The sequence below is a fragment of the Narcine bancroftii genome, chromosome 6 (genome assembly GCF_036971445.1).
Source record: "Narcine bancroftii isolate sNarBan1 chromosome 6, sNarBan1.hap1, whole genome shotgun sequence".
NCBI lineage: Eukaryota > Metazoa > Chordata > Chondrichthyes > Torpediniformes > Narcinidae > Narcine > Narcine bancroftii.
The window spans coordinates 90,030,942-90,057,072 of record NC_091474.1 but is presented as its reverse complement, the minus strand read 5'-3'; the positions used below and the strand labels follow the sequence as shown (position 1 = coordinate 90,057,072).

The 26,131-nt window shown below is 42.3% G+C and overlaps 1 protein-coding gene across 1 annotated transcript in view; it reads right to left on the bottom strand.

Moving 5' to 3' along the window:
- Positions 1–26,131, bottom strand: part of LOC138736329 (FERM and PDZ domain-containing protein 2-like) — a 182,829-nt gene that overhangs the window by 4,138 nt on the left and 152,560 nt on the right. The window contains 3 exon segments of the mRNA XM_069885659.1: positions 8,016–8,326; positions 11,747–11,845; positions 18,522–18,733. Of these exon segments, the coding sequence (XP_069741760.1) occupies positions 8,016–8,326; positions 11,747–11,845; positions 18,522–18,733 (622 nt within the window).

Here is a 26,131-nt window from a genome sequence, read left to right as displayed (position 1 = left end):
TTCTGAACTAAAATAATGCTTTAGGTCAGCACATCACACCCTGGGGATGGGGGGGGGGGGGGGTGGTGTCACAGCACATTTAATTAAAAGTCTTCTTTTCTTTTCTCCTCATGTAACATAAATATTTTAAAATTTGTTAAATGTAATTGATAGGAGACAAGTACAGAAGAAACCAAAACTTGACTGTTTCATGGGGAAGGGGGCCCGTAAACTTGGAATAGAATCCTAAGAGGGTGTTAGCCAAAAACAGGTTGATAATGACCACTTTAGATTCAAGTTCAGGGAAGGAAGATTGGGTATCTTCGTGCTTCACTTATCATTGATCCTCTCAGACAATTCACATGCATCAAAATGAGGGGCTCAAGTGTCATGGACCTAACCCAGAGGTCAATGGATCAAAGGCAGTGTCTGCCACTTGTACTTGTACTGTTCTCTAAGCATGCATGAGTAAGGCACTGTGGTGGAGCTAGTAAAGTTGCTGCCTCACAGCTTCAGAAACTCAGATTCAACCTGACCTCTAATGCTGTCTATGTGGAGTTTGAACGTCCTTCCTTTGATTGTACTCCCGTTCCCTGCCACTTCTCAAAGAAGTGCAAGTTGATCGGTTAACTACTGTGAGTTGCTCCAGGTGCGAAGGAGACCACTTGGGAGAGGGCTGAGCGCAAAGTGGAGAGATCACTGTAGGACTGCTGCAGCTGGGTGCAAATGGTCAGTGTGGAACCAATGAGGTGCAACCTCATCTACAGGGAACAATCCACAGAGCAAAGACTGACCACAGCAGAAAGTTTATTGACCCTACACCAGTTGGTGGGTTCTACCTAATGCTCAGAGGGGACAGAAGTAAAATGGAATAGTCTGATGCTATGAGATGTATTGCTGAAGGCAATTTGACAGGACCAATGGAACACAGACCAGAAAACCAGGTTTATTGGGTCAAAAGTATCTATTTTGCAGCAAAACTCCGATTGTTTACAATTCATTCAGGATCTTTCTACATAAATATTAGATTATAGGTAAAAGTTCCATTATTGTCACATAATATCACATTTAGAATGTAACATACATGAAATTCTTTAACTTTTATCTAATGTAAGGCAGACAGAGAGTCTGCTTTGTCCAGCACCCCTCACAGAAACCTCGAGCTCCTGGTGTACTGACCAGTCCTGTGCCTGCTTAGCTTCTGACATCAGACAATCTCAGGTGTAAACTGGCTGTCAGGTGCTATTAAAGTGGCACGGTTAGCGCAGCGATTACCGCAATGCTATTACAGCGGCAGCAACCCAGGTTTGAATTCAGCACTTTCTGCAAGGAGTTTGTACATTCTTCCTATTTCCACGTGGGGTTCCTCTGGATGCTCCCTCCCTCCAAAACATACGGGGCTGTAGAGTATTTGGGGGCATTGCTCCTTGGCTCGTGGGCCTGTTACCGTGCTGCATGTCCAAATTAAATTTAATGAACATTTGAACAGACTAGAGTAAAACAGAAACATTTCCCTAAATCAAGATGATGTCTTCATGGCAGTGTAGCTGGGAGTGATTTCACCTTCATTGAATCGCCAAGAAAATGAGAGAATTGCCCTTGGTAATGTAATAAAAACACAAAGCTGGAGAAACTTTACATAGCAAATATAAAGATACATCACCAACATTTACTTTGAGCATCATGCTACCTTGATGAAGGGCTTAAGCCTGAAACGTTGGTTATGTACCTTCATCTTTGCCATATAAAGGAGACTGTTTGACCTGCTGACTTTCTCCGACATTATGATTTTACTTCAACAATGGCGTCTGCAGACTTTTGTGTTTTTCCTTGGTTACTCGTGTTACAATAGAAGCGGGTTCTTGTGCCATTACTACACAAGTGTTTCTAATGTATCATTTAAGTACAAATGATAAGGTTTTCTTTTGTTTGAGATTGTGAAAATAGACTGACAGGTCAAACTCTCTGTGGTTCAACAGTTCCTCAGGCAACAGGGAGCGTCACCAACTTGCCATTGCTTCTATCAATGAACATTATTTAAAGGAACTAATATAACCCAACGGGTCCCCAGAGAAGGAATCACCTTACTCCACTTTTCCCTGAAACACTCTCTCTTACATATATGAATACCCTCTCCTTTGGTTCTTCTCACTGTATACTTGTCCTCAGGGATAACTTGCCAATATACCTGCAAGTGCATCTCTAGAATGTGGGAGAAAGCAACAGGAGCAGGCAGAAACCCTTGCCACTGTATGGGCAACCCCAAAGCTCTGCACTGCACCAGGGTCTCTGGAGCTGAGAAGTGCTGCCATAGCAGTTGAAGCCACAGGTACATTATGCAATTAACATGAACATTTAAGATGTACTGCATGAGCAGTGCATGGGTGTATCACTCCTCAGGCTTTACATCCATTGTAAACTATAAAAGGAAAAAAGAGGGTTATGACATTGGGAGGCTTAGTATATTTTTTAGTAGGTATACATGGGCCGAATGTCAGTCTAAATAAGGAGATATCTCTGGCATCTCAACACACCAGTCTCCGAAATGCGTCAGGAGAAAATGCCCTTTATAGACCTTTGATAAAGATGTGCATTTCACTCAGCAATGTTTCTGTCATAAAATTTCCTCGTCTCCAGCTCACAGATGAGGAATATGGCAGGAAATCTGGCAATGCTATAATAAAATGGCAATACCATTATTAAAAAATCATTCAATTGATCTTTATCATGTAAAAGAATCATTTATTGGACTAAGTGAAGAAATTGCTTTTGTGCCTCCATTGTATGAGGATCCTCTCACAGTTTATGTCTACATTTGACAATACTTCAGTTAAAGACAAATATATGCTGGATAACCAAAGTTAGGATCTCCCTGTATAGCAACAGCCTTCTGTAAACCCGAAAGAGATCATGGGGTCTTTGCCAATTGAATACAATTGAAAGGGCTCACGACATAATTATTAAAGAGAAAAATGTAACTCCTATGGTTCAATTGGAAGTGAAGACAATCAGTCTGATCCTTCTCGCATGGAGCTACACAAATAAAATGGCAGCCTTATTGTAAAATACAAGGAGTAGGCATCTGATCTCTCTCACACTTCCATAGATTTTGCCAATTGCCCATCCATCCACTCTCACAACCCTCTCTGCCAAGACTTCAAGGTGGCATTAAATATATTTTCACAATGTCTGGGTGTCTTAATAAATTATCCCTTTCAGTTGCAACAGTTATCTAGTGATGCAACTTAATGCATCATTAAGTCATTACATTGGACAACAAACTTTTTCAAAAGGTTTTCTTCTGAAAAGAATTAGAGATGATGATGGACAGTTTCAAGCTGAACACAGGATAATTTCAGATTTGCTGCATCCCATAGGAAGTTGGGGAAACATTAAGTTGACTTTTATTGAATTTAGCATGTTTAATCGCAAAATGTACCTTTGAGCCAAGCTCTTAGGTTGACTGCACATGTTGTACCACAAATGTAAGGAGCCCAGTGTTTGTCTTGCTCACCAATTTTACAACCAAAGTAGAGCTCGTAATAAGTGCAGTCATGCTGCATCTTCGAGCCTTAAGCGTATTCTCACCACAAATGTAACAGAATGTATCACAGCTGTTGCAACATTGATGAGATATTTCTGCTGTACTGAATCTTCCTGAAGACAATAAGTACACTCACTATGCTATTGCCTGAAGAACATGTGCATCAACATGCGTTCAATCTATAATCAATGTAATGCACAGCATCTATATATGTGAGCTGCTTTTATAGCCTGTCTGCATCTATCCTGACTAATCATGCCCAGGCCTAAGACAACATTTACATAGCACCTGCACTGAGTGCATGCCCAGGCCTGCTTGGATTGACCAAAGCAGCTTGCTTTGTGGGCAATATGCAAGCAGACTTAAAATATTGACAGGAAATCACAAAAATAGGTTATATCTAATATTTTCGTGATCAGCAGCCCAAAATCCATAAAATACACTCAGAAGTGTTCAGAAAGAAAAATCATAATTGTCCAGTGTAAGTTGAGAGAGTGGGCAAACTGAAAAGCAGAACAAAATCCACAACTGCCAACTAGAAGCAGTCAGGAGTAATTTTAATTAAAAAAACAGTAATTGCTGTAAATACTCAGTAGGCCAGGGAGCATCGATAGATTGAGAAATTAAGTTAATATTCAGCATGTAAAGTCCTGGTGAAGGATCATTCACCTAAAATACTAACTCTGTGTTCATCCAAACTTAAAAGGATAGGAAACAAATTGATACAGGTTTAGTTTTGTTTCTACTAACCTAACTTGTTCTACTTCTTTCTCAATTCTGGCGATGGATCTTCATCCTGCGGTGTTAATTGTTTCCCTTTTCACAGATTTTTTAAAAAAACATTTATAATTTAGGCATACAGCACTGCAACAGGCCAATTCGGCCCCACGAGTCCACGCTGCCAAATTTTCACACCATTAACCTAAACCCCCGGTACACTGTGAAGATGATGTGCCACCCTAAATGCTGAATTTTTCCAAGATTTCCCCATCCAATTTTGGTTACATGAGTGTTTCTGGCAGAGAGCTGGGGATGGCAGGCACATAAATAATAAAGAGAGGCGAGGCAAAGGAGAGTGGAAATGAAAGATGGAAAGAAATAAGGGGAAAACCAAAAGAAAAGAAAAATGAGTTTCTGGACATTTGGGAAAAAAGATGAGATTCTTCAGAGCCGATAGATATTGGAAAAGAACAGCATCATTCTTGAAGATGTAAATCAACATTTTGTCAGCGATGAACCCACCCCAGGACTCTGCTCAATGGCCCCCTTCTGCAAAGCAGTCAAGTTTAATAGGTTTCTTCCGTACTTCTACTGACTATATTAAAAAAATATTTATGTTACATGAGGTGAAAACAAGGCTGACTTAAATATGCTGTGGGCCCCCGCTGTGAACGGCTGATGTAAATATCCTTATTTACGTCTAAACCACGTTTTGCTTCTTGCCAGGAAACTGTTAAATGTGTCACTGAATTGCAAATTAAACTATTTTTCAGAGGTATTTTATCTAACTGGTGCAGGCAATTCATCCACATTACCATCCATAATCACCAACCCAATTCAATGACCGTATATTAAGAAAATGGGCTTTCAAATTACATGTTGAAACCTGTTGGTCATCAGCATTAAGATGGATATGAATTTTTAAAATCTAACGGTAGTTTCTCATGGCTCTCGGATTAAGTTCATGATCTGTGCTGGGGTTTAGATTGTTTACTGGGGTCTCAGTAAAAAACTGTTTGCTGATAATTGTCACTGTATTCAAAACTTATATGAAGCAGATTTAAAGAAGATGGAATGGAAAAGCCTCACTATGCTGCATTATCCAATCTTCTGCTGGGTAATGGAAGGGTAATGGAATTCCAATTGATGTGGGATACTGGATAATAATGAAACAACACAATCTCTTGAAACAAGTACAGTAAAATCCCCGTTATCTGGAATTCAAGTAACTGGCAAAAAAAAAGGCAGAAAATAAATAGGTAAAAAACACTAAAAATTGGAATGCCAATTATTATGTGTGCAGTTTTGGGCTCCTCATTTAAGAAAGGAAGTGCTGACACTGGAGTGGGTTCAAAGAAGGTTCAGAAGGATGATTCTGGAAATGAAAAGGTTGTCATATGAGGAGCATTGACAGCTCCTGGCCTGCACTCATGGGGATTTAAGAGAATGAGAGAGGAGCCCATTGAAACATTTTGAATGTTGAAAGGCATGGACAGAGGTTGTACAAAGGTGGTTTCCCACAGTGGGAGAGTCTAGGACAAGAGGGCACACCTTCAGGATTGAAGGGTGTTCGCTTAGATCAAAGATGCGGAGAAATTTCTTCAGCCAGTGGGTGGTAAATCTGTGGAACTTGTGGCCACAGGCTGTTATGGAGGCCAGGTCATTGGGTGCATTTAAGGCAGAGATTGATAAGTTCTTGTCAGGGCATCAAAGGTTCTGAGGAGAAGGCCAGGGAGTGGGCTTGTGGGGAAAAAGATCAGCTCGTGATTAAAAGGTGGGACAGACTCAAAGGGCAGAATGGCCTATTTCTGCTCCTATGTCTTATAGTCTTAATTAAAGAATCTCCTTTAGGTAGAACAGAACTTACATTTTTATTCACAATTTCATATCTTCATATGCTGATGGACATCACATCAAGAAAAGCCTCTGTCGATTTCATATATGACTAAAACACAGTCAACCCCCTGGCATCCGGGAACTATGGGGATTGGTAGGTGCTGGATAAGTGTATTTTACAGTTACTTGAGATTGCGTCGTTGTGTGGATTGGGGAACTAACGGCAAGACGTGCCAATTTTAAACTTGCATATTTTCTAGCCTATTTATTTTCCTCGATTCTTGCTTGAATTCCAGATACCAGGGACTTTACTGTACTCTCAGGTCTGAAAAACTGCATGCATTGATGCTCAGGTAGGGTAGACACAATTTTTTTTCCTCCAAGCAAAGGGACAAATTTTAAAGCAGGGTGTTTGTTTTTAATGCAGAGAGTGCTTGATGCCTAGAAATGACTGCCAGGTGTTATGGTGGAAGTACGACCAGAGGGGCACTTAAAAGGCTTCAAGGCAGACAAATGAACACGTACAGGCAGGATAGATTAAACTTAACATTTTGGCATTTTTAACCTTTCATTATATATACTCCTGAATGGGTCTATAGGTAAACCTTTACAGTAGAAAATTACAGAAAGTGGTTGGGTATAAAACCAGTTCCTGAAAACTGGGTCACAGATTATATGTGCTTGTTGGTTTTTTTAAAAATTTAGATCTACAGCATGGTAACAGGCCATTTCGGCCCACGAGTCTGTGCCGCCCAATTTACACCCAATTAACCTACAACCCCACATGGTTTGAATGGTAGGAGGAAACCGGAATCCTTAGGGAAAACCGATGCAGACATGGGGAGAACGTACAAACTCCTTACAGACAGCATGGGATTCGAACCCACATCCCGATCGCCGGCACTGTAAAGGTGTTGCACTAACTGCTACGCCAACCGAGCGGCTCTCACCACCTCTCCACTGCCATCCCTTGGCTTTAAATTGCTCCTTGCATCTGGCATGCTTATTTGACAAAGTCTTCAGACCGTTCTCTGAGCACTACAGCAATCATGATTACTTATGCATCTGTGAAGTGTCCCCATGATGTACCACTTCTCACTACCATGGTTTGGTCATCCTTCTTACAGAGGGCACAATCCCCAGCCGACAGGATGAAATGAAGCTGCTCTGGTGTCTGGCCACTGAGGAAGCTTATGCACACAGGTGGCACATTCTGAAGCAGGGGAGACAACCAGACAGTGGAGAAAGTTGGATTTGTTTAACTATGAATAGCACAGTTTGGGAAAGAAGGCAACAATTTGAAAAGTAAACCAGACGCGAGACTTGTGCTGCCAGATTGAAAATGCAAATCTAATTCATTCCACTGTACAATTATATTTTCACAGACTTATTGTACAGATCAGATTGTTGGTGGTAAAACACAGAAGTCTGCAGATGCTGTGATTGTAGTAAAAAACACACAGAAAACGGGAGGAATTCAGCCAGTCTCTCACCGGCCATAGGAAATAAAGATATATTACTGACGTTTTGGGCCTGAGGTATAAGCAAACATCAGGAAGGCATCTGAAGAATGGTAGGGGAAGGAGTCCAGACCAACAGACATAAAGGTGTTAATTGAATACGATAAGTGGAAAGGTGAGAATTGATTTTGGCTCTTTGAAAGGAGTCAGAGGGAAATTGGGGGAGAGAGCTGGAGGAAAGCTGTCAGGGAGAAGATGGTGGGGGATGGGGTTTAATGAAAACTGGAGAAATGTACGTTAATACCATCTGATTGGAGGGGTTCCCAAATGAAAGTTGAGGCGTTGTTCCTCCAATTTGTGTTTGGAAATGTTTGAGACCATGGACAGACATGTGCTTATCCAGAGCTGAAGTGATTTGTGGCTATTTGTGGGCATCCCCGACACTCTGAAGCAACGTGAAGATTGACGGTGCTCACCTCTCTGCCTCCAGCAACGGATCAGGTAAGTCACAGACAGAGTGACAGTTCTGCCGCAGGTCCTCAGCCAGAGCAGTAACTAATTCCAGGTTTGTCGCATCAAGCGGAACATCTTGGAACTGCTGCTCCCGTTCAATGCCTTCCTCGAGTGTGTCCTCTCCAGACTCGAGGTCGCTTGAACCGCACCGACCCTGGGGCCGATCTCTCACCCCTGCTCCCTGGTGCAGGTTGTCCTCCTGAAGCAGGTCCTGCAGCTGTGGGTGGGGCGGCTTCAACACAGACAGTTCGTTCACAGGGGATGATATCGGAGTCTAGCATTTCAAAGCAAAAGGTAACATTGATGATACCAAATACAGTAAAACCCCTGTTATCCGGAATTCAAGCAACTGGCAAATATATTGAGGAAAATAAATGTTTAAAAATTAAAATAAACAAGAATAAAAGAAGAGGTAAAAAATATACATTTTAAATTGTCAATGTTCTTTGGTGAAGATGGGGGAAAATATTCAGCCAGCGGAGTGCCTTGGTCGTGCTTTGCTCGTAGCAGCTGTTTGAACAAAAGTCGTATGAAACAGCAATGGTGTCGCCCATATGACAATTACACCACAGAAACAGGCCAATTTGGCCCTTCTAGTCCATGCCGAACACCTTCTCCCACCTAGTTCCATTGACCAACACCCAGCCCAGAACCTTCCACTCCCCCTTTTGTCCATATACCTATCCAACTTTTACTTAAATATTAAAATCAAGCCCACATCTACCACTTCGGCCAGAAGCTCATTCCACACTCACCCCACCCTCTGAGTGAAGAAATTCCCCCTCATGTTTCCCCTAAACTTTTCCCCCTTCAATCTCTGTCCATGTCCTCCATGTTTGAATCTCCCCCTCTCTGTGGAAAAAACCTGTCCACATTGACTCTTTCTGTCCCCCACATAATTTTAAATACCTCCATCCAATTATCCCTCAACCTTCTACCCTCCAGAGAGTGAACTCCCAGCCTGCTCAACCTTTCCCTATAACTCACACCCTGAAACCCTGGCAACATTCTCGTAAATCTCCTCTGTACTCTCTCTCTCTCTCTCTATTCTGCTTATATCCTTCCTATAATTCGACGACCAAAACTGCACACCATACTTCAAATTTGGCCTCACCAATGCCTTCTACAACTTCAACATAATATTCCAACTCCTGGATGCTCTGATTAGGATGAAGAGCCGGTTGATGCCGCTCGTCATTGGGGTGACTCCCTTAATAAGAGTTGCACCAACCAGAGGTTTTATTTGTAAACTTGGGAGAGTGAGAGGGTGGGGGGGGGGGGGGCTAATTATCTATAATGTTTTGTTTAATCTTTTGGGTTGTTCTGTGGTGGGGAAAGTACAGTAATGGTTAAATGTTTTCAAAGAATGTGACTGAAAATAAACTAAAACGCTTTAAGGTTTATATATTCATGCATGTGAAGTTTGTTCCTTGTAAGTATAATATTTTTGTATTTTAAACTGTTTATTCTTAATGCAGGTATCTTACTTTGCCATTGTCAAAGTGTGAGCAAGAGCCAGGCAGGTGCCTGAATGAAGTGAATCAAGCTCTGGTGAAGAATGTATGCTTGATCATCCTTCTAGGAACACACAACGCTGGAGAAACTCAGCATGTCACAGTGTTCTTTTTATAGCAAAGATAAAGGTACATAACCAACGTTTCGGGCTTGAGCCCTTCATCAAGGTATGGACCCAAAGGCAAGTGAGAGGAGGACAAGGAGGGCACAGCAGCAAGCAGGGGGAGGAGGGATGGCTCCGTGAATGGAGAGGAGGAAAGGAGAGCTGGAGGAAAGACGACGAAGTGGAAGGAGAATGGAGTGGGCTAGCAGAGAAGTCGACATTAATGTCTTCCGGTTGGAGAGTGCCTAGGTGAAAAAAACCAAGCGTTGTTCCTCCAATTTACGAGTGGTCTTGGTGGGATGGTACACAAGGCCATGGATGGACATGTGAGCATGGGAGTGGGTGGCAGAATTGAAGTAGTTGGCCACTGGGAGATCACTGGGTCACTGATGAGGACAGAGCGAAGCAATCTTTGAGACTGCGCCCAGTCTTTCCCACATCGAGCAAAATACAGAGGGGCAGGTGTGCTCACCTCCTGCCAGCAAGCTCAGTGCTCTCCATTTCACAGAAGCGGATGAACCCAGAAGTCGCTGTCCTTGCCCATGTTTAGCCACAGAAACCAAAATCTGCTTTCCCCTCTCTACCGGTTTTTAAATTTGACAGACTGAGAGAACAGAGCCCAGAATTTCTGGGGGACTGGAAAGGTGCGTTCAACTGGCATTGCTCGGATGTCTGACCCTGGGTCCAATGACCCATGCACAAAAGACAAATCCCCATGTATAGTGGAATGCTTCTGCATGAGCAAACAGGGAGAGGAGTCTTTTTTTGTCCACTGCCTCTGCCATTAAAGAGGTGAAAACTATGGATGTATGCTTGAAAAAGTTGCCATTTGAATCTTCACACCAGACTGGAACATTCCCCGACAACCTGCCTTTTACAGCCTATTCTCAAGCTCAGATGAACTTCTAGTCCACAGGCTTTTAATCCTCACCTGAACTAATACAGGCCCACCAAAATGCGTGTTGTATACACAGCCTGGAAAAGGTTGGTGCACTCCAGTGCCATTTTAAATTCTCGAAGAAAGTTCACGGAAAACAGATGACCTATGAAGAGAGACTGTACATGCTGGAATTTGTAAGAATGGGAGGCGATCTTATTGAAACATATAAAATTCTGAAAGGCAGAGATAACTTAGAGGTAGGTAGGTTGTTTGGATTGTTGGGGAAGACCAGATCTAGGGGACACCTCCTCAAGATTCAGGGGAGTAGATTTAGGATGGAGATGTGGAGGAACTGCTTTTCCCAGAGGGTGGTGAATCTGCAGAAGCAGTGGAAGTGACCTCAGTAAATATATTTAAGTCAAGGTTGGATAAATTTCTACATAATAAGAGAATTAAGGGATTTGAGGAAAAAGCAGGTAGGTGGAGATGAGCCTATCATCAGATCAGCTATTGAATGGTGGAGCAGGCTCAATGGGCTGGATGGCTGACTCCTGATCCTATTTCTTATATTCTTATGAAATGATAACAAGATTAATCAAGAGTTTAATTTTAACATGAACCTAACAGGGGAATCAAATTGAAAAGAGCAGCAGCTTTGGGAATCTGGCATGACCGTTGCTCCATCGTCCCCGAACTGAATTCGTCTTTATACTCCACGTACTCCTATAACGCACACATTGTAAACCAGCATCCACTTCCCACCCCATGAGTCTCCAGCCCCTTTTGCACAGAGCTTGAAAGCCAGGTTTTATCTGCCTTTCGAGTTCTGTGTGGGGGGGGAAAAAAATTGAAGGTGGATTGGGGGGGAGGGGGGTGGGGTCTAGGCTTACCCATCTTCGATCCGCCAAGGTAGGTACTCTCAGCAGTGGAGCGTAATGATGCGGGATCTATTTAAAATGGTTGACCCATGTTACTGGGTCGAAGCAGCGAGGTAAGATGACGTTGCGATGTTGGGTCCAGAAAAGATTCATAGTCAGTAGTGAGTAGAGCAGGGGACACTATTGGGCGCATTGTGTGTGAATCAGATTTGGTGGATCTGGAGACCGGGGTTTCAATCTCGCAAGTTTTACTAGTGCACAACAATTTGTAGAAGAGTGTGGGAAATTTTTAAACGGGAATAAAACACATGCACTGACCAGCATTTGAGAGTCGATTTCAGGCAGGGTGTTTGGTGTAGGCCTGCACATCCTCATCGTGACTTCAGGGGGCGCTCCTCGTAGAAGATGAAGCACCTCCTGTTGAAAATGCGATAACAACTGATCAGAAATCTCAATCAGATACCATCTTCTTGCAATCGCTCTGATCTATTGCTGCAAGCACTGTGGGAAAGGCGCACAATCATTTATAAGAATGAACTGCAATTCCTTTACTTAATTCACACAAATTATTTCTCTGCCCATTGAAGAACTGTTGTAAATGACTGAATGGAACAGAGTAGGGTGCCATTAAAATGTTGACAAAGACATAATACAGGAGTCATCAAAAGGACAAGGAAGTTAAAAGTGGAGCGAGGAATAATCAATCTTGGCTTAGCTAGTCAGTGACCTAAACTATAAGGACAGGCTTTTCCACTTAAGAAAGGAACAGGGTTTGAATGGATTTGTTTGCCTCTCTCCTGTATAGAATATTAATCTTTCAATAGCTGATTGGGGCAGATATCAAATGTCGATACGGAATGACTAATTGGCTTAAATGTCTCAACTCATCGCATAATTGAAAGAGGTTCTCATGTCCTTGGGTCAAATATCGGCATGAATTAGTCATATGCTTCCGATACATAACTTGAGAGGAATGCAAGGCCAAATCATTAAAAATATTATCCTATGGCTCAAGTGGTCTACTAATCTACTTGACACAGTGGTCAAATTAATCTACAAAAGAATTGCCATAGATGGTCTTATTTCAGAAGTAAGAAAAATCAGCCTTTCAATCAGTCGGTGGTCTCCCACATCAGTAAAAACACACAGAAATTCTGGAGGAACTCAGCCGGTCTCTCAGCACCCATAGGAGGTCAAGATATATTACCAGTGTTTCGGGCCTGAGCCCTTCTTCTCCTCGCATCTACCCAGTCCCCAACGCCCACGACCTTCAGGCGCTGGCCGTGCTTGGCTGCGGTGCGTCCTTTTGGGGGCGAAGCAATTTGCTCCCCATCATTGACGGGTTGTGAAGAAAGAAAGATGCCCTGAGCAGGTCTCCGGGGACACGCTATACCTGTGGAACCTCTCTCCAAAGTTAGAGGAGAAATATGGCAGGGAAGAAAGCAACCACCTAATATTAATGGAGTAACACATAAGGCCATAATACACAGGAGCAGAAATAGACCATTGAATCTGCCCTGCCTTCCTAGTGTGATAGAAGATAAATATTGTTTGGATAAAAATTAAACTATCGGTTAAGAATGCTTTAATCTCTCCCCTTCAGTCTTTAAAAATAACTAGAATTATAAGATGAGAAATTCAACTGTCCTGCTATAAGGATGTTTGGTTGAGATAGTTTAACCCTATCTGCCCATGATGCCAACTCCACTCTATTTAATGAGTTTCCCTTAACAATCATTCTGGATTTTTTTTTGAAAATTTTATTTAATTTCACATATGCATTAAAAAACTTTCACATAAATTTCTTATTGGAGTATAATTTAAAAAATACGTAGTGACTTTAAAAAAATTCCCCCTCCCTCAACAACCCAATAGAAAAGAAGGAATAAAAGAGAAAGAAAAGGAAGAAAGAAAACATCTGGACAGTAATTATAAAAAATATTAAAACTATCAAATAAAATCTAACATATCTTAATTTTCTTGATTTTAGGAGTCGGAAGATTCAGGGTGGGAAATTACAACTCAATTTGTTCAATTTCTAAACATGACTCCCAATTTTTTTTTAAATTTCAAATTTCTTACGTCAATTATATGTAATCTTTTCAAGTGGTGTCCAATGACCTATTTCAGTCTGGCCATCTGTCCATTCCCAAATACATATCTGATTTCCAAGTTACTGCCACACATTTTCTAGCTACTGCTAGGGGTATTTTAAAAAATTATTTTTGCTATTTATTTAAAGTTAAAAAAAAATTAGATCTTGAGGCTAATTAACTGTAACTCTTTCCAAAAATAAACCCAATGCTGTCCAAAAGGGTTTTAATTTTGAACATTCCCAGGTAGAATGTAGAAAAGCATCTATTTCCTTATTGCATCTAATTAGAATTTAACAATCTTTCCTGAGCATTTTTTCCAGTGCTGTATTCCCCATCACACACAAAAAAGAAGCAATGTTTGTCTCCAACCTACCCTCCAAGCCTTCTAGTAATTCCATACTTCCCTCTCTGAATACACTGTTCCTGGTTTCATTTTTATCTATTCAACAAAAATATAACTGAAAAAAGTAATTGCCCAGAAATGTATTTCTTGACAGTCACATGCAAAGTAATAGGTAGTCATGGCAATGTGTTGAACTCTGCCTTGTTGAAGTTCTGGAGTGAGTTCAACATGCTGATACTGCTGTACAGTGTGTTAATCACTGGGATCCTAGGATAAAGGGCACCGCATGCTGGAAATACTCAGCAGGTCAGGTAGATGCCTTGAAGACAGGATAGCCGAGTTGGTGAGGACTGGGGAATAAGAAAACAGAAATGCTGGAGGAACACCGACTACCAAGGTGAAACACAAAGGTAGAATGATTGGGATGCCGTGGAGTGAATGGCCGTTCTGGAGAGCTGAAGACCAGGACTATGGAAGATGGTGGTCCAGACATCGTGATGGAAACGGTGAATGATTTGATTAACAAGGAGGCTGACGGCACCTTCCCTCATGGCAGGAACAGGAATGCCACCACTGCTTAGAGGTTGGGCTAGCCATTCTCTGGAACACTGGACCATTAACTCCCCCTCTCAGACAACAACCAAATATTCCTTGTTCACGCCTTCACTCCCACCAGCCTCCTCATTCAACTGGTCATCTTCCACCATCTCCACCCAAACCTAACACCCTTCCAACTCAGATGTTTTTCCAGCTCTTCAAAGGAGACACGAACTCCACAGTTTTCATGCTGTCTTTCTCACACACACATCTCCTCACTTATCCATTTGCAGCATTTTTCTGTGTGATCCACAGACCAGTTGAGTATTTTGAGCACTTATTTTGGTCTTCTTTCCAGATTTCAGACATCCTTTATCTGCTGAGTGATCCAGCCTAGGATGGTAGCAATTAACGTGGCATAGTAGCAACAGTATGCTGAATTCACTCCAAAACTCTCTCAACTTCAATGCAGAGCACTCTACACTGCGAGGCCTAGATAATGCTTTGATGGAATGCCTAATGATGGGAGATACATTTTCGAAGCAATTGTTTTACTTTTCCACTTTTAAATCCTGTGTCACTTTCAGGGATAATGTTAATCCTTGACAAGAATATTGGATGAACCTTTCAGAAACTTGAATGCACTAAAAACGATGACAAGTCTTCACTTCTCCCAGGTAAATGTTTGAATGGTACCGGGGGGCAGGTCAATTGGGTGTAATTGGGCGGCACGGCCTCGTGGGCAAAAAAGGGCCGGTTATCGTGCTGAATGTCTAAATTTTTTAAAAATTAAATAGCAAAAGGCTCTTCCTGAAGCTCAGATACCTATTTCATGCTGTGTTGGCAGCTCATTAATGCAACCTCTCCTAAACATGAATGTTTAAAATGGTGACCAGAGATAGAAACCGTACTCCAGGTTGGAAGGTAATAACAGCTACTTTTGTTTCCAAGATCTGTGCGATTGGTACACTGTCCAGATCCTGACCAAGAACATCCCTTGGAAACAAGACTGGACAATGTAAGACTGGAGACTCATTAAAACATAACAAACACACAGCCATAAGGCTTACAGTCGTAACCTTATCAGAAGTAATCGCCTTCTGTTGCTAAGCTGTGGAAGCCAGGATGTTGTTCAATACAAAATAAATGCAAATGTTGTGTGCACAAGTGTAGTATTGAGTGGAAATGTCAGTCTAAAACTTTATGTAAAATGCTAAGAGCAATGAAGAATGTTCAAATTTTGAATGTTCAAATGATTCCAAGGGTGTGAGAGACAGAATTCAGCTGCACAGATGGAGCAAAATTTTTTTAAAAAACAGGAAAAGTTCCAGATGATCAGCGAAGATAAAAAATTTTTTCAGTTTTGGTCACCTACCTACAGGCAAGATTGAAAGAGTGCAGAGATTTACTAGGATATTGATGACCCTTCAGGGAAAGGCTAAACAGGAGAGGACTTTATTCACTGGATCATCGAAGAATGAGGGGAGGTTTGATAGAAATATACAAAATGATGAGGGGTATAGTAAATATAGGTAGGCTTTTTCCACTGAGAGAAGGTGAGATACAAACCAGAGGACATGGGTTAAGTCTGAAAGGGAGAAAAGTTTAGGGGGAATTCTTCACACTGAGAGTGGTGGGAGTGAGCTGCCAGCTAAAATGATAAAATTTGGACAGGTACATGGATGGAAGGGGTATGGACTGGGTGCAGGTCAGTGGCACTAGGCAAAATAATAGTTTGTCACAGATTAGAAGGTCCAAATGGCCTCTTTTCTGTGCTGTAATGTTCTATGGAGGATGAAGGCCCAATTTCTCTCCTCTGCAACCCTGTTTCAGGTGTTGAGTAAAGGAATGCTGGTAAACGCATGTTAATTGTAGCTGCTGTGTCGGAAGGAGTGCAAGTCAAGGGAAATCAGAGGAGAATGGATTTAAAACGAAGGGAAACAAGAAGGAGATGATGGAGATTGAAAACTGAATGGCTGAATGGAGCACCATCAACAACCGTGCACTCAATGTCACCAAAACTATGGGGCTGATTGTTGATTTCAGGAAAATCCAGTGATCATTGGGCCTCTACCTTGAGGGTTCTTTCCTGGACCCAACGCACCAATGGCATCATGAAGAAAGCATGTCAGCGCCTCTACTTCCTTGGAGTTTGCGGAGGTTTGGCATGACATCAGAAACCCGTGTAAATTTCTACAGGTGTGTGGATGAAAGTGTGCTGATTATCTGATATGGGGACAGCAATACCCCTGAGTGTAAAGCCCTCCAAAAGGTAGTTCCCAGGATATCACAGACAGAACCCTCCCCACCATCAAGAACATCTACAGGGAACCTTGCCGTTGGAGGGCAGCTGGCTCCTAAACCTGGTGGTGCGAGTATTGTGGCACGTACCTCTTTCCTAATGGCAGCACTGGGTGCTGAGGGTCCTTGATGATCACTGCTGCTCTCTGACACCAGTGTTCCCTGTAGATGTACTCAGTAGTGGGGAGGGTTTTGCCTGTGATATCCTGGACTGTGTCCACTACCTTTTGCAGGGCTTTGCGCTCAGGGGTATTGGGGTTTCCATACTAAACCGTGATGCAGCTGGTCAGCACCCTTTCCACCGCACCTCTGTAGAAATTTGGCAGGGTTTCTGGTGTCAGACCAAACCTCCTGAGGAAGTAGAGGTGCTGGATGAGGGGATGGGAGGCAGAAAATGGACAGTGATTTGTGCACTGCATGGTAACCCTTGAAGAAGGGATGGAGTGGGAGATGGAAGAATGGACCTGGGATCGGCGGGAGGAATGATCCCTAAGGAATGCTGAAAACTATCAGGTAAGATGTACATGAGCATCTAGATCAGGACTGGGAAATATCTTCTCCCTGCAGGCTGTGAGAGTGATGAACCACATCCTGCAACCAAGTAAATTATCCCAAATATTTCTACATTTAAAATTGTATAAGTATGTAAACATGCGATTATCGTGTGCTGTGAATTGTGTGTGCCCTGCGGCCCAGAGAAATGCTGTTTCAGATGTAATCAGATGATAATAAACCTGAACTTGAAAAAAGATGCATCTGGGTGGGATGGAGGGGGAAAGTGGCCTGTTCAAGGTTGGTGAGGGCAAGGAACGTGGGGGTGGGGCTGAAAACAGTAGTGTGGGAAATACGGCAGAGATGATTGCATGTCCTGATAACGTGATAGAAATGAAACTGCAGGAAAAGGTGATGCAGCTTAGAAGAACGAGTTCTCATCAGAACAGTACAAGAGAGTAGAGAATCGGATTAAAACTGAATCCTTACAGGAGAGAGGGGGACATGGACAAGATATATTTCGGGAATCAGTTTGTCTCTCTCCACCTGACCCGCTGAGTGTATCCTGCATTTGTTTATTTCAAATTTCCAACTGTTGTGATCTGTATCTCAGCTTCAGGACTCCATGACCCTCTCATTTTTTGTGGCTCTCGCATTGGGTTCACTTCCCCAGTGTACAGACATTCATTCATGGACAGCATGGTTGGCTTAGCAGCTAGCACTACACCTTTATAGCACCAGCAATCAGGACCGGGGTTCGAATCTGGCGCTCTGTGTAAGGAGTTTGTACATTCTCCCTGCGACTTTCCCCGGGGGCTCCGGTTTCCTCCCACCATTTGAAATGTACTGGGTGTGTAGGTTAATTGGGAGTAAATTGGGCAGCACGGACTCGTGGGCCAAAACGGCCCATTACTGCGCTCTGTGTCTAAATTTAAAATTCATTTCACTTGAGACTCAGCGATTCTTCTCTTCGTTCCCTCTCCCTTGATCTGACATCTGCCAGACAACTGCCTCCGTCTGTCGCCCTTCACATCTCCCTGGTCCAATCCTCCACTGACCCAGCATTCTCACCCTACCCCTCATTCAGTTCTTTCTCCTCCATGGTCTCAGTTCTCCTGAAGGTCCCAATCTACGACAAGGACAATTCTATTCCACCCCCCACTGATGATGCTCGACGCACCAAGTTCCTCACTCACTCCAGCACCAGATCGCCTGTCACACTCACCAAGTTCCTCACTCACTCTGGCAGAGTTCTTTTTACTCTCGCCAAGTGCCTCTCCCGACCTCCCGCAGAATGCTTATCAGCCTCCATCCAGCCACTCACCTGATATGACAGTCCCTTCACTGCAGCTCCATTGACAGTCAAAATGACATCCCCAACTTCAATCTGGCCAGTCTCCTGGGCTGGCTGCCCTGGAAACAGTCTCTTTATTCTCACCAGGCTCTCACCCAGATGGTCTGGCGTTGCAAACATCTGCAGGAAACTGAATCCTAAACCCCCAGAATTCTTCTTCATCTTCACCTCAAACATGTTATCTGTAAACAATATATTGTTGGGCGTTATTAAAAATAGCACATTTTCCATCAAACTCTTCTCAACAATGAACACTTCAAAATCTTATGTATAAAAAAAAGTCATCAGAAGTTCAAAAATAATCCACAATTTTGTAACGTCCAAGACGTCTATTAAAGATTCATCTTTTATGACAATGGAGTGGATTATTGCTTTTAAATTGGCCAGTGTTGAGTGTGGATAATGCTCTGGTGCAAAGTGATTGAACTAAGTTCATCAAATTAGTTCCTGATGGGTCTTCTTGCTTCTCTTGTGTGTGGGGGGCCTGCTGCATTGAAAGATCACCCACGCAGTTAGCGCTGTTACAGCGAATCTGGTGCTTTCACATTCTGTGTCGGTGTCCTGCGGGTGCTCCAGTTTACTCCCACCATTCTTAACGTTGTTGGTCAATTGCTCAGCACAGGCTCCGTTACCACGCTGCATGTCTAAATTTAAAAATATGACACCTGCATGTGGATAAGGTGGTTTTGAGGGCACCTTGCACCATTGAATACACTTCGTTCAAAACTTTCTCCACTGACATGCTGCTCTCCCTTGTGTCTAGTTTTACAATGACGGTTATGATAGGAAACGTGACATTTAATGCCGCTCCATCACTGCCGCCGTTGCTGGAGTTTGATCCCATCACCTCATTTCAGTATTCACTCAGTTTATTAATACTGTTCAGAGGGACAAGGCACTCATCCTAAGCATCATTCCTGTGAGCTCACTCAACTAGATTTCACAACTAATGCATCCTTACGCTCTTCCTGAAGGTAGATCCCAAAAACATCTCCATGACTGATTTTATAAGATGATAATTTAGTCATGCAGCACGGTAACAAGCCCTTCTTCAGGAGTTTGCGGAGGTTTGGCGTGACATCAGAAACCCGCGGTGTGTGCTTGAAAGTGTGCTGATGGTCTGATATGGGGGACAGAGATTCCCCTGAGTGTAAAGCCCTCCAAAAGATAGTTCCCAGGATATCACTACCAAATACTCCAATTAACCTACGACCCTGGCATGTTTCGAAGGGTGGGAAGAAACAGAAGCATCCAGAAGAAACCCATGAAGACATGGGGAGAACGCATAAATTCTTTACAGATTCGAATCCCAGTCGCTGGCACGGTAACAGCGTTGCACTAACTGCTACGCTAACCGTGCTGCCCCATCCACTTGAACCATTTGCACTTCTGCAGATGGCTTTGTAGAAGTCATGTATCTGTGCTTTCCCAATCCATTTCCTTTCATCGGCCCCATGAGAATTATCTTCCTTCAGTCCCATTACCTTCTTAATTAAAATTTGACATTAAATCCACCGATTTCCTTAAGAATAGTAGTTGGCGCAACAGTATTACAGCGCCAGTGACCCAGGTTCAAATCTGCCGCTGTCTATAAGAAGAATATACGTTCTCCCTGTGACTGCGCGGTTAGTAGGTTAATTGAGTGCACTTGGCTGGCAAGGGCTCGTGGGCTGGAAATGCCTGGAACCGTTGCTGGATCTCGAAATGAAGAATTAATTTAAAATTAAATTCAGCCCATGACAGTCTTAATTTCACAGTGCGTTTGGTCTATTATCCTCTTCCTCCACTGTGGATGTGGCCTGAAGTTATAAAGAGATTTGTTTTTCTGAACAGGAGGAGACCGAGGTTTGACCTGAATGGGCTGTAAACAATGATGTGGGAACAAATAAAGGTAAAGATTCCATTATTGTCACGTAATACCACATTTAGAGTGTTAAGTCCATGAAATTCTTTAGCATTTGTCTACTGTAGGGCCCTCACAGAAACCTACAACACCTGGTGTTCTGAGGCAGATTCCCCTCCAAGTCCTGACCAGGCCTGAGCCTGCTGAGCTTCCAAGATCAGACAATCTCAAGCATATTCAAGCTACTAGGCTTTTACTAATTAGATAAGGTAGACAGTTAAAAAAAATCTTTTATCCATGGTGGGGTGTCTAGGGCCAAACGTGAGAAGTTGGCGGTTGAGCAGGGGAATTTTTTTTTCTCCACACAGAGGCTGCACTTTCAGAATTTTCACAACAGTCACCATGAAATGACAGCAGATCTTGGTACATCTGCACATTGTACTCACGTATATGACAATAAACTCACATTGACATTCAAATGCTAATAAAATGCACAATATACAAATGAGCTGGAGAAACTCAGCAGGTAGTAAAGGGTAACCAACATTTTGGGCCTAGTCCCTTTGGGAATTAAACCATTCAGTTAACAATCAGGACCCATAAAATATCCCTTGAGATTTTTCAAACTGAAAACGTACATTATCTCTGTATCTGGGACAGCTGATGAACAGCTCTCATTTATCTCCAGAAATGACTACACTACAGAATCGAAATGGGCTGCATATTCTCCCAATCATGGAAATCATGTATAGTAAACCAACCCACCTCTCCCCACTCCCCACCCTGGTATCCAGCACCTATGGGGTTGGTAGATGCCGGAGAAGTGAATTACGTGGTTATGTGATTGAACTAACGGTGAAGCGCACCAATTTTAAACTTCTATTTTTTAATCTATTTACTTTCTGCAATTCTTTTTGCCGGTTTCTTTAGGCTGCTGGTTGCTTGAATTCCAAATAACAACAGTTTTACTGTATCAGTTTTCCGGGTCAACAAATCTGGTGTTCCTGGGGCCAAGTCATACACAGGGAGTGCAGGATGCAGAATCGACACTGAAATATAATCCACTCGCTTCAAACAAAACTAGGGAGCACCAGTCTCCTCTTTTAAGAAGCCAAATTTATGAAAGGAGAACTGCTCCTCTGTGACCATCATTCTTCAATAGCAACAGCTTACCCCTGTTGAACATTGATAAACATACAAAGTACTTCACAACTCATCAAAGATGAAGAACTGAATTGAGTTGTTTGCTCTCATGTACTGAGGAGAACGTGAACATTTTTGTTTTGCATGCTGCGAGGGCAAATCATCCTACAGGTCAGTGGTTCTCAACCTTTTTATTTCCACTCACATCCCACTTTAAGCAATCCCTATGCCATCAGCATTCTGCGATTAGTAAGGGATTGATTAAGGAGGTATGTGGGTGGAAAGAAAGAGTTTGAAAACCACTGTTTTAATCATCCCCCATTGACTCGTTATGTGCATGGTTTCACAACTCCAAAGGAAATGGGCCAATGACAATTTTTCTCAAGCAAAATATTTCAGTAACAATTGGGTCTCAAGCAGTGATTTGCAACCTTCCCTTCCCACTTACACACCACCTTAAGCAATCCCTTACTAATCACAGAGCATTGATGGCATAGGGATTACTTAAAGTGGGATGCGAGTGGAAAGAAAAAGGTTGAGAACCACTGATAAAGACAATAAACATGTAGGGCAAGAATAAAAAAACTGGGGTTTATGTCACAATAAAATACAGACAGCACCAGATTTGAAACCCAGTTGCTGTAACAGCGCTAACTGTGCTGCCAATCTTTCAATGCAGCAGGCCCCCCACACACAAGAGAAGCAATTGACCAACAACGTTATGAATGGTGGGAGTAAAGTGGAGCACCCGCAGGACACCGACACAGAATGTGAAAGCACCAGATTCGCTGTAACAGCGCTAACTGTGCTGCCAATCTTTCAATGCAGCAGGCCCCCCACACACAAGAGAAGCAATTGACCAACAACGTTATGAATGGTGGGAGTTATCTGGAGCACCCGCAGGACACTGACACAGAATGTGAAAGCACCAGATTCGCTGTAACAGCGCTAACTGTGTTGGTGATCTTTCAATGCAGCAGGCCCCCCACACACAAGAGAAGCAAGAAGACCCATCAGGAACTAATTTGATAAACTTAGTTCAATCACTTTGCACCAGAGCATTATCCACACTCAACATTGGCCAATTTTAACTCATGGGACAATGTTTGCATATCATCAACTGAAAGCTTATTTAAAGGATAAATTGGGAAACAGCTTGAGATTACCTGAAGGAAGCAGCTTTGAATATGTGATTACAGACGCAATGATAATTAAAAGATTTATAACCAACATGTACATTAAGCTGCAAGATAAGGAAAATGATGAAATAAGCTATAAACCTAAACAAAAGTGGGAAAAGGATTTAAACATAAAGATAAAAAATGAAGCATGGGAAAAGTTATGTTCTGGAACTATGAAGTATACAATAAACACAAGGATATGTATAATACAGTATAATTGGTTACACAGGGTATATATCACTCCTCTAAAATTAAAAAAATGGGATTCAACATTATCGGATAGATGTTTTCACTGTAAGAAGGAAATGGGAACAACATTACATGCAACTTGGGCATGTACGAAAGTAAATATGTTTTGGGAAGAATTAAATCAGATACCAAATAAAATTACAAAAAAAAAATACCAAAAACACCAGAGATATTTCTTTTAAGTAAGAAGTAGAGAATTAGGCCTCAAATTGGATAAAGTGCAAAAAAAGATTTATTATGATAGCCTTAGCGATAGCAAAAAAATGTATAATATCAACTTGGAAAATGGAAGAGAGCATGAGTACATGGAAATGTATTCCATTGGGAAAAATAACATATAATTTAAAAAATAAAGTCACAATATTTGAACAAATTTGGGAACCATACATGGAATATATCAGAGAGATCTTGCCTACAACCTCCATCCCCTAAAATGAGAATGAAAATGATAAGAAGACAAAACGACTAGATTCAGTGTTTTGACGCATTTTTCTTTGTTTATTTTCCTTTGAGTGAAGATATTGTTTTATGGTTTTATTGTATTGTAAATGTTGAATATTTCTGGGTTTTGGAGGGGTGTGGGTAGAGGGGAGGGAGGGAAAGGGGAAAAAAAAGGGGAGAAAAGACCACTGTGTAAATTTAATGAGAAACGTTTGTACATATTTTGGTTTGATATGGTTCATAGTTTGAAAAATAAAAAAATTATTTAAAAAAAAATTGGCCAATTTAAAAGCAATAATCCACTCCATTGTCATAAAAGGTGCATCTTTAATAGACGTCTTGGACGTTACAAAGTTGCGGATTATTTTTGAACTTCTGATGACTATTTTAATCAGAAATATTTCATATATCTCACACAAGGCAAAAGTACAGGATATAGTATTTAAATGTAGCTGGACAGTGCAAGGCATCATTCAATACTCCATTACAACAGGAAAGAAACTGTGTTTTCAAACATTCCTATCTGCTGCCAGAAGTGAAGGTGGGAGGCGGGGGGAGCGAGTTCTGAGGAAGGGGTGAAATACAAAAGTTGCCCGAGCGTTATGGGATTCATGACTCCAAGCCACACACACACAGGCACTCGTAAAATGTGAAATTGATGGTTCATTGGACAACTAACTCATTGGTACACAGAAATGGAATGGAGGTCAATCCACAGGACTGTTAGAGTGGTGGAGAGGATCACTGGAGGAATGTCTCTACCCCACTCCCACCACCCACCCCCCCACATTGACGTGATGTACCGGGAGCATTACCTGAAGATTATTGAGGACCCCTTCACATCTTTCAGCTGCTCTCATCAGGGAAGAGATACAGAAGTATCAGAGCCAGGCTGAGGAACAGATTCTTCCCATGGGCAGTGAGAATGCTGAACGACCAAAGAAACTACTCACACTGACCACCCGAGATTCTCATATGTATGAAACAATATTTATTTGTTTAGATGAAATACTTGTCTTGCATATGTATTGTTTGCTTATAGGTGAGTAATGCCTGGTTGTGTGCTTGCGTGTTTTTGCACTGAGGACTGGAGAATGTTGTACTTGGACAATCAGATGACAATAAACTTGACTTGACCCAATGCTCAGAAATATTGGGGCTCATCTGTGTTCGATTGTTTATGGCTGTGATCCAATAAGGAACATGCAAAAGATGCTTCTTTGAAATTGTGTCATCTATATAAGTTTAGGTAGGCAATGCTATTTGGAGAGGAATTGCTTATTGCAGGCAACAGGCTCTGATCATTTTTCTACATTCAGGTGATTCTAAAGACAGTCACCAGGTTGTACAAACACTGCCACCAATTCTACCTTCTGTAATCTATGCCAAATGTAGCAAAGTAAGGAAAATTAGAGCTGAGAACTAATAGTTAGGCAACAGTGTCACTAAAACATGAGTCAAAGTGTTAATCCTTCATGATGTGCCAATTTATTCAGAATTTCAGGATGTCATAAATTCATGCATGTGTTCTTGCCAGGGCAGTCTATTTCTGAAATATATTAATTATTCTGTGTGATTCTCTTATCTGACTGATGTTCATGAAGGCACTGATCCCTGCAGAAACCTTACTAATGCAAGACAAATTCATTTATTGTATATTGTGTGGTGGTTATCAGCGAATAGAACCCATTCCAGGAAAATAAATTTTACTCTTTCTGAAACTGAATTATTTTGTGCAATACATGAGATTTGCAAAGGTCCGACATGGAAAATCTCATTCTTTAGAGTCATAGAGAGCACAGGGACTGAACCATGCGCTTTTGGCCCAATCTGACCATGGAGATTACTGTTTTTGATGGCATATAAGACCCAATTTTTCCCCAAAAAATTGGCTCAAAAATATCCCTCGTGTCTAATATGCGAAGTTGAAGTTAGGGTGATAATGGTATGTAACGCCGACAGGGATCCTTGTCACTGGTGGGGAGCTGCTGGGGTGGGGGGGTGGCGGGAGTGGCGCAGTGGAATCAATTTGGGGGCTGGTGGCAGGCTGTTGGGAGACTCTCCCAGTAGCCCGCTGCCCCGTTCTCTTCTGTCAGTCCCCACACTGATCACACCGCCCCGCTTCCCCACTCCCCCTCCGACAGCCCGCCACCAGTCCCCACACTGATCCCACCACCCCACTCTGATCCCTCCACCCCCCCCAGGAGAGAGCGGGGCAATGGGATAAGTGCGGGGTCCGATAGCGGGCCTCCGGGAGAGAGCAGGGCAGCGGGACCAATACGGGGACCTACAGCAAAAATGTTTTCTGATATAGTGAAGCTACTTCTGTTTTCTCTTGTAAATTACAGCAGTGTTATTTTTTTAAAACTTTTCCTGTTTTCCTAGTTGCAGTTTTTGTCATATGTCCGTGGGTCTTATATGCTATCAAATACAGTAAGTTTCCTACTTGAAGGTAAACAAGAAAATCTGCAGATGCTGGGGTCTAGTGCAGTGCACAAAACCTCAGCAGGTCTTGCAGCGTCGAGAGGAAAGACTGAATAGACTCGTGTAATATTTTGTGGACCAATTTTTAAGTTAATTTTAGGGGGTCGACTATTGCACACACATTATTTTTGACAAGTACCTGTGTCACTTGAGGCACTGAAAGTTCCAATAGGCAGGCAGCCGGGACAGAGGTGCACACCCACATTTGGAATATTGGGGCTTAGGTAAGAGCCCACAGT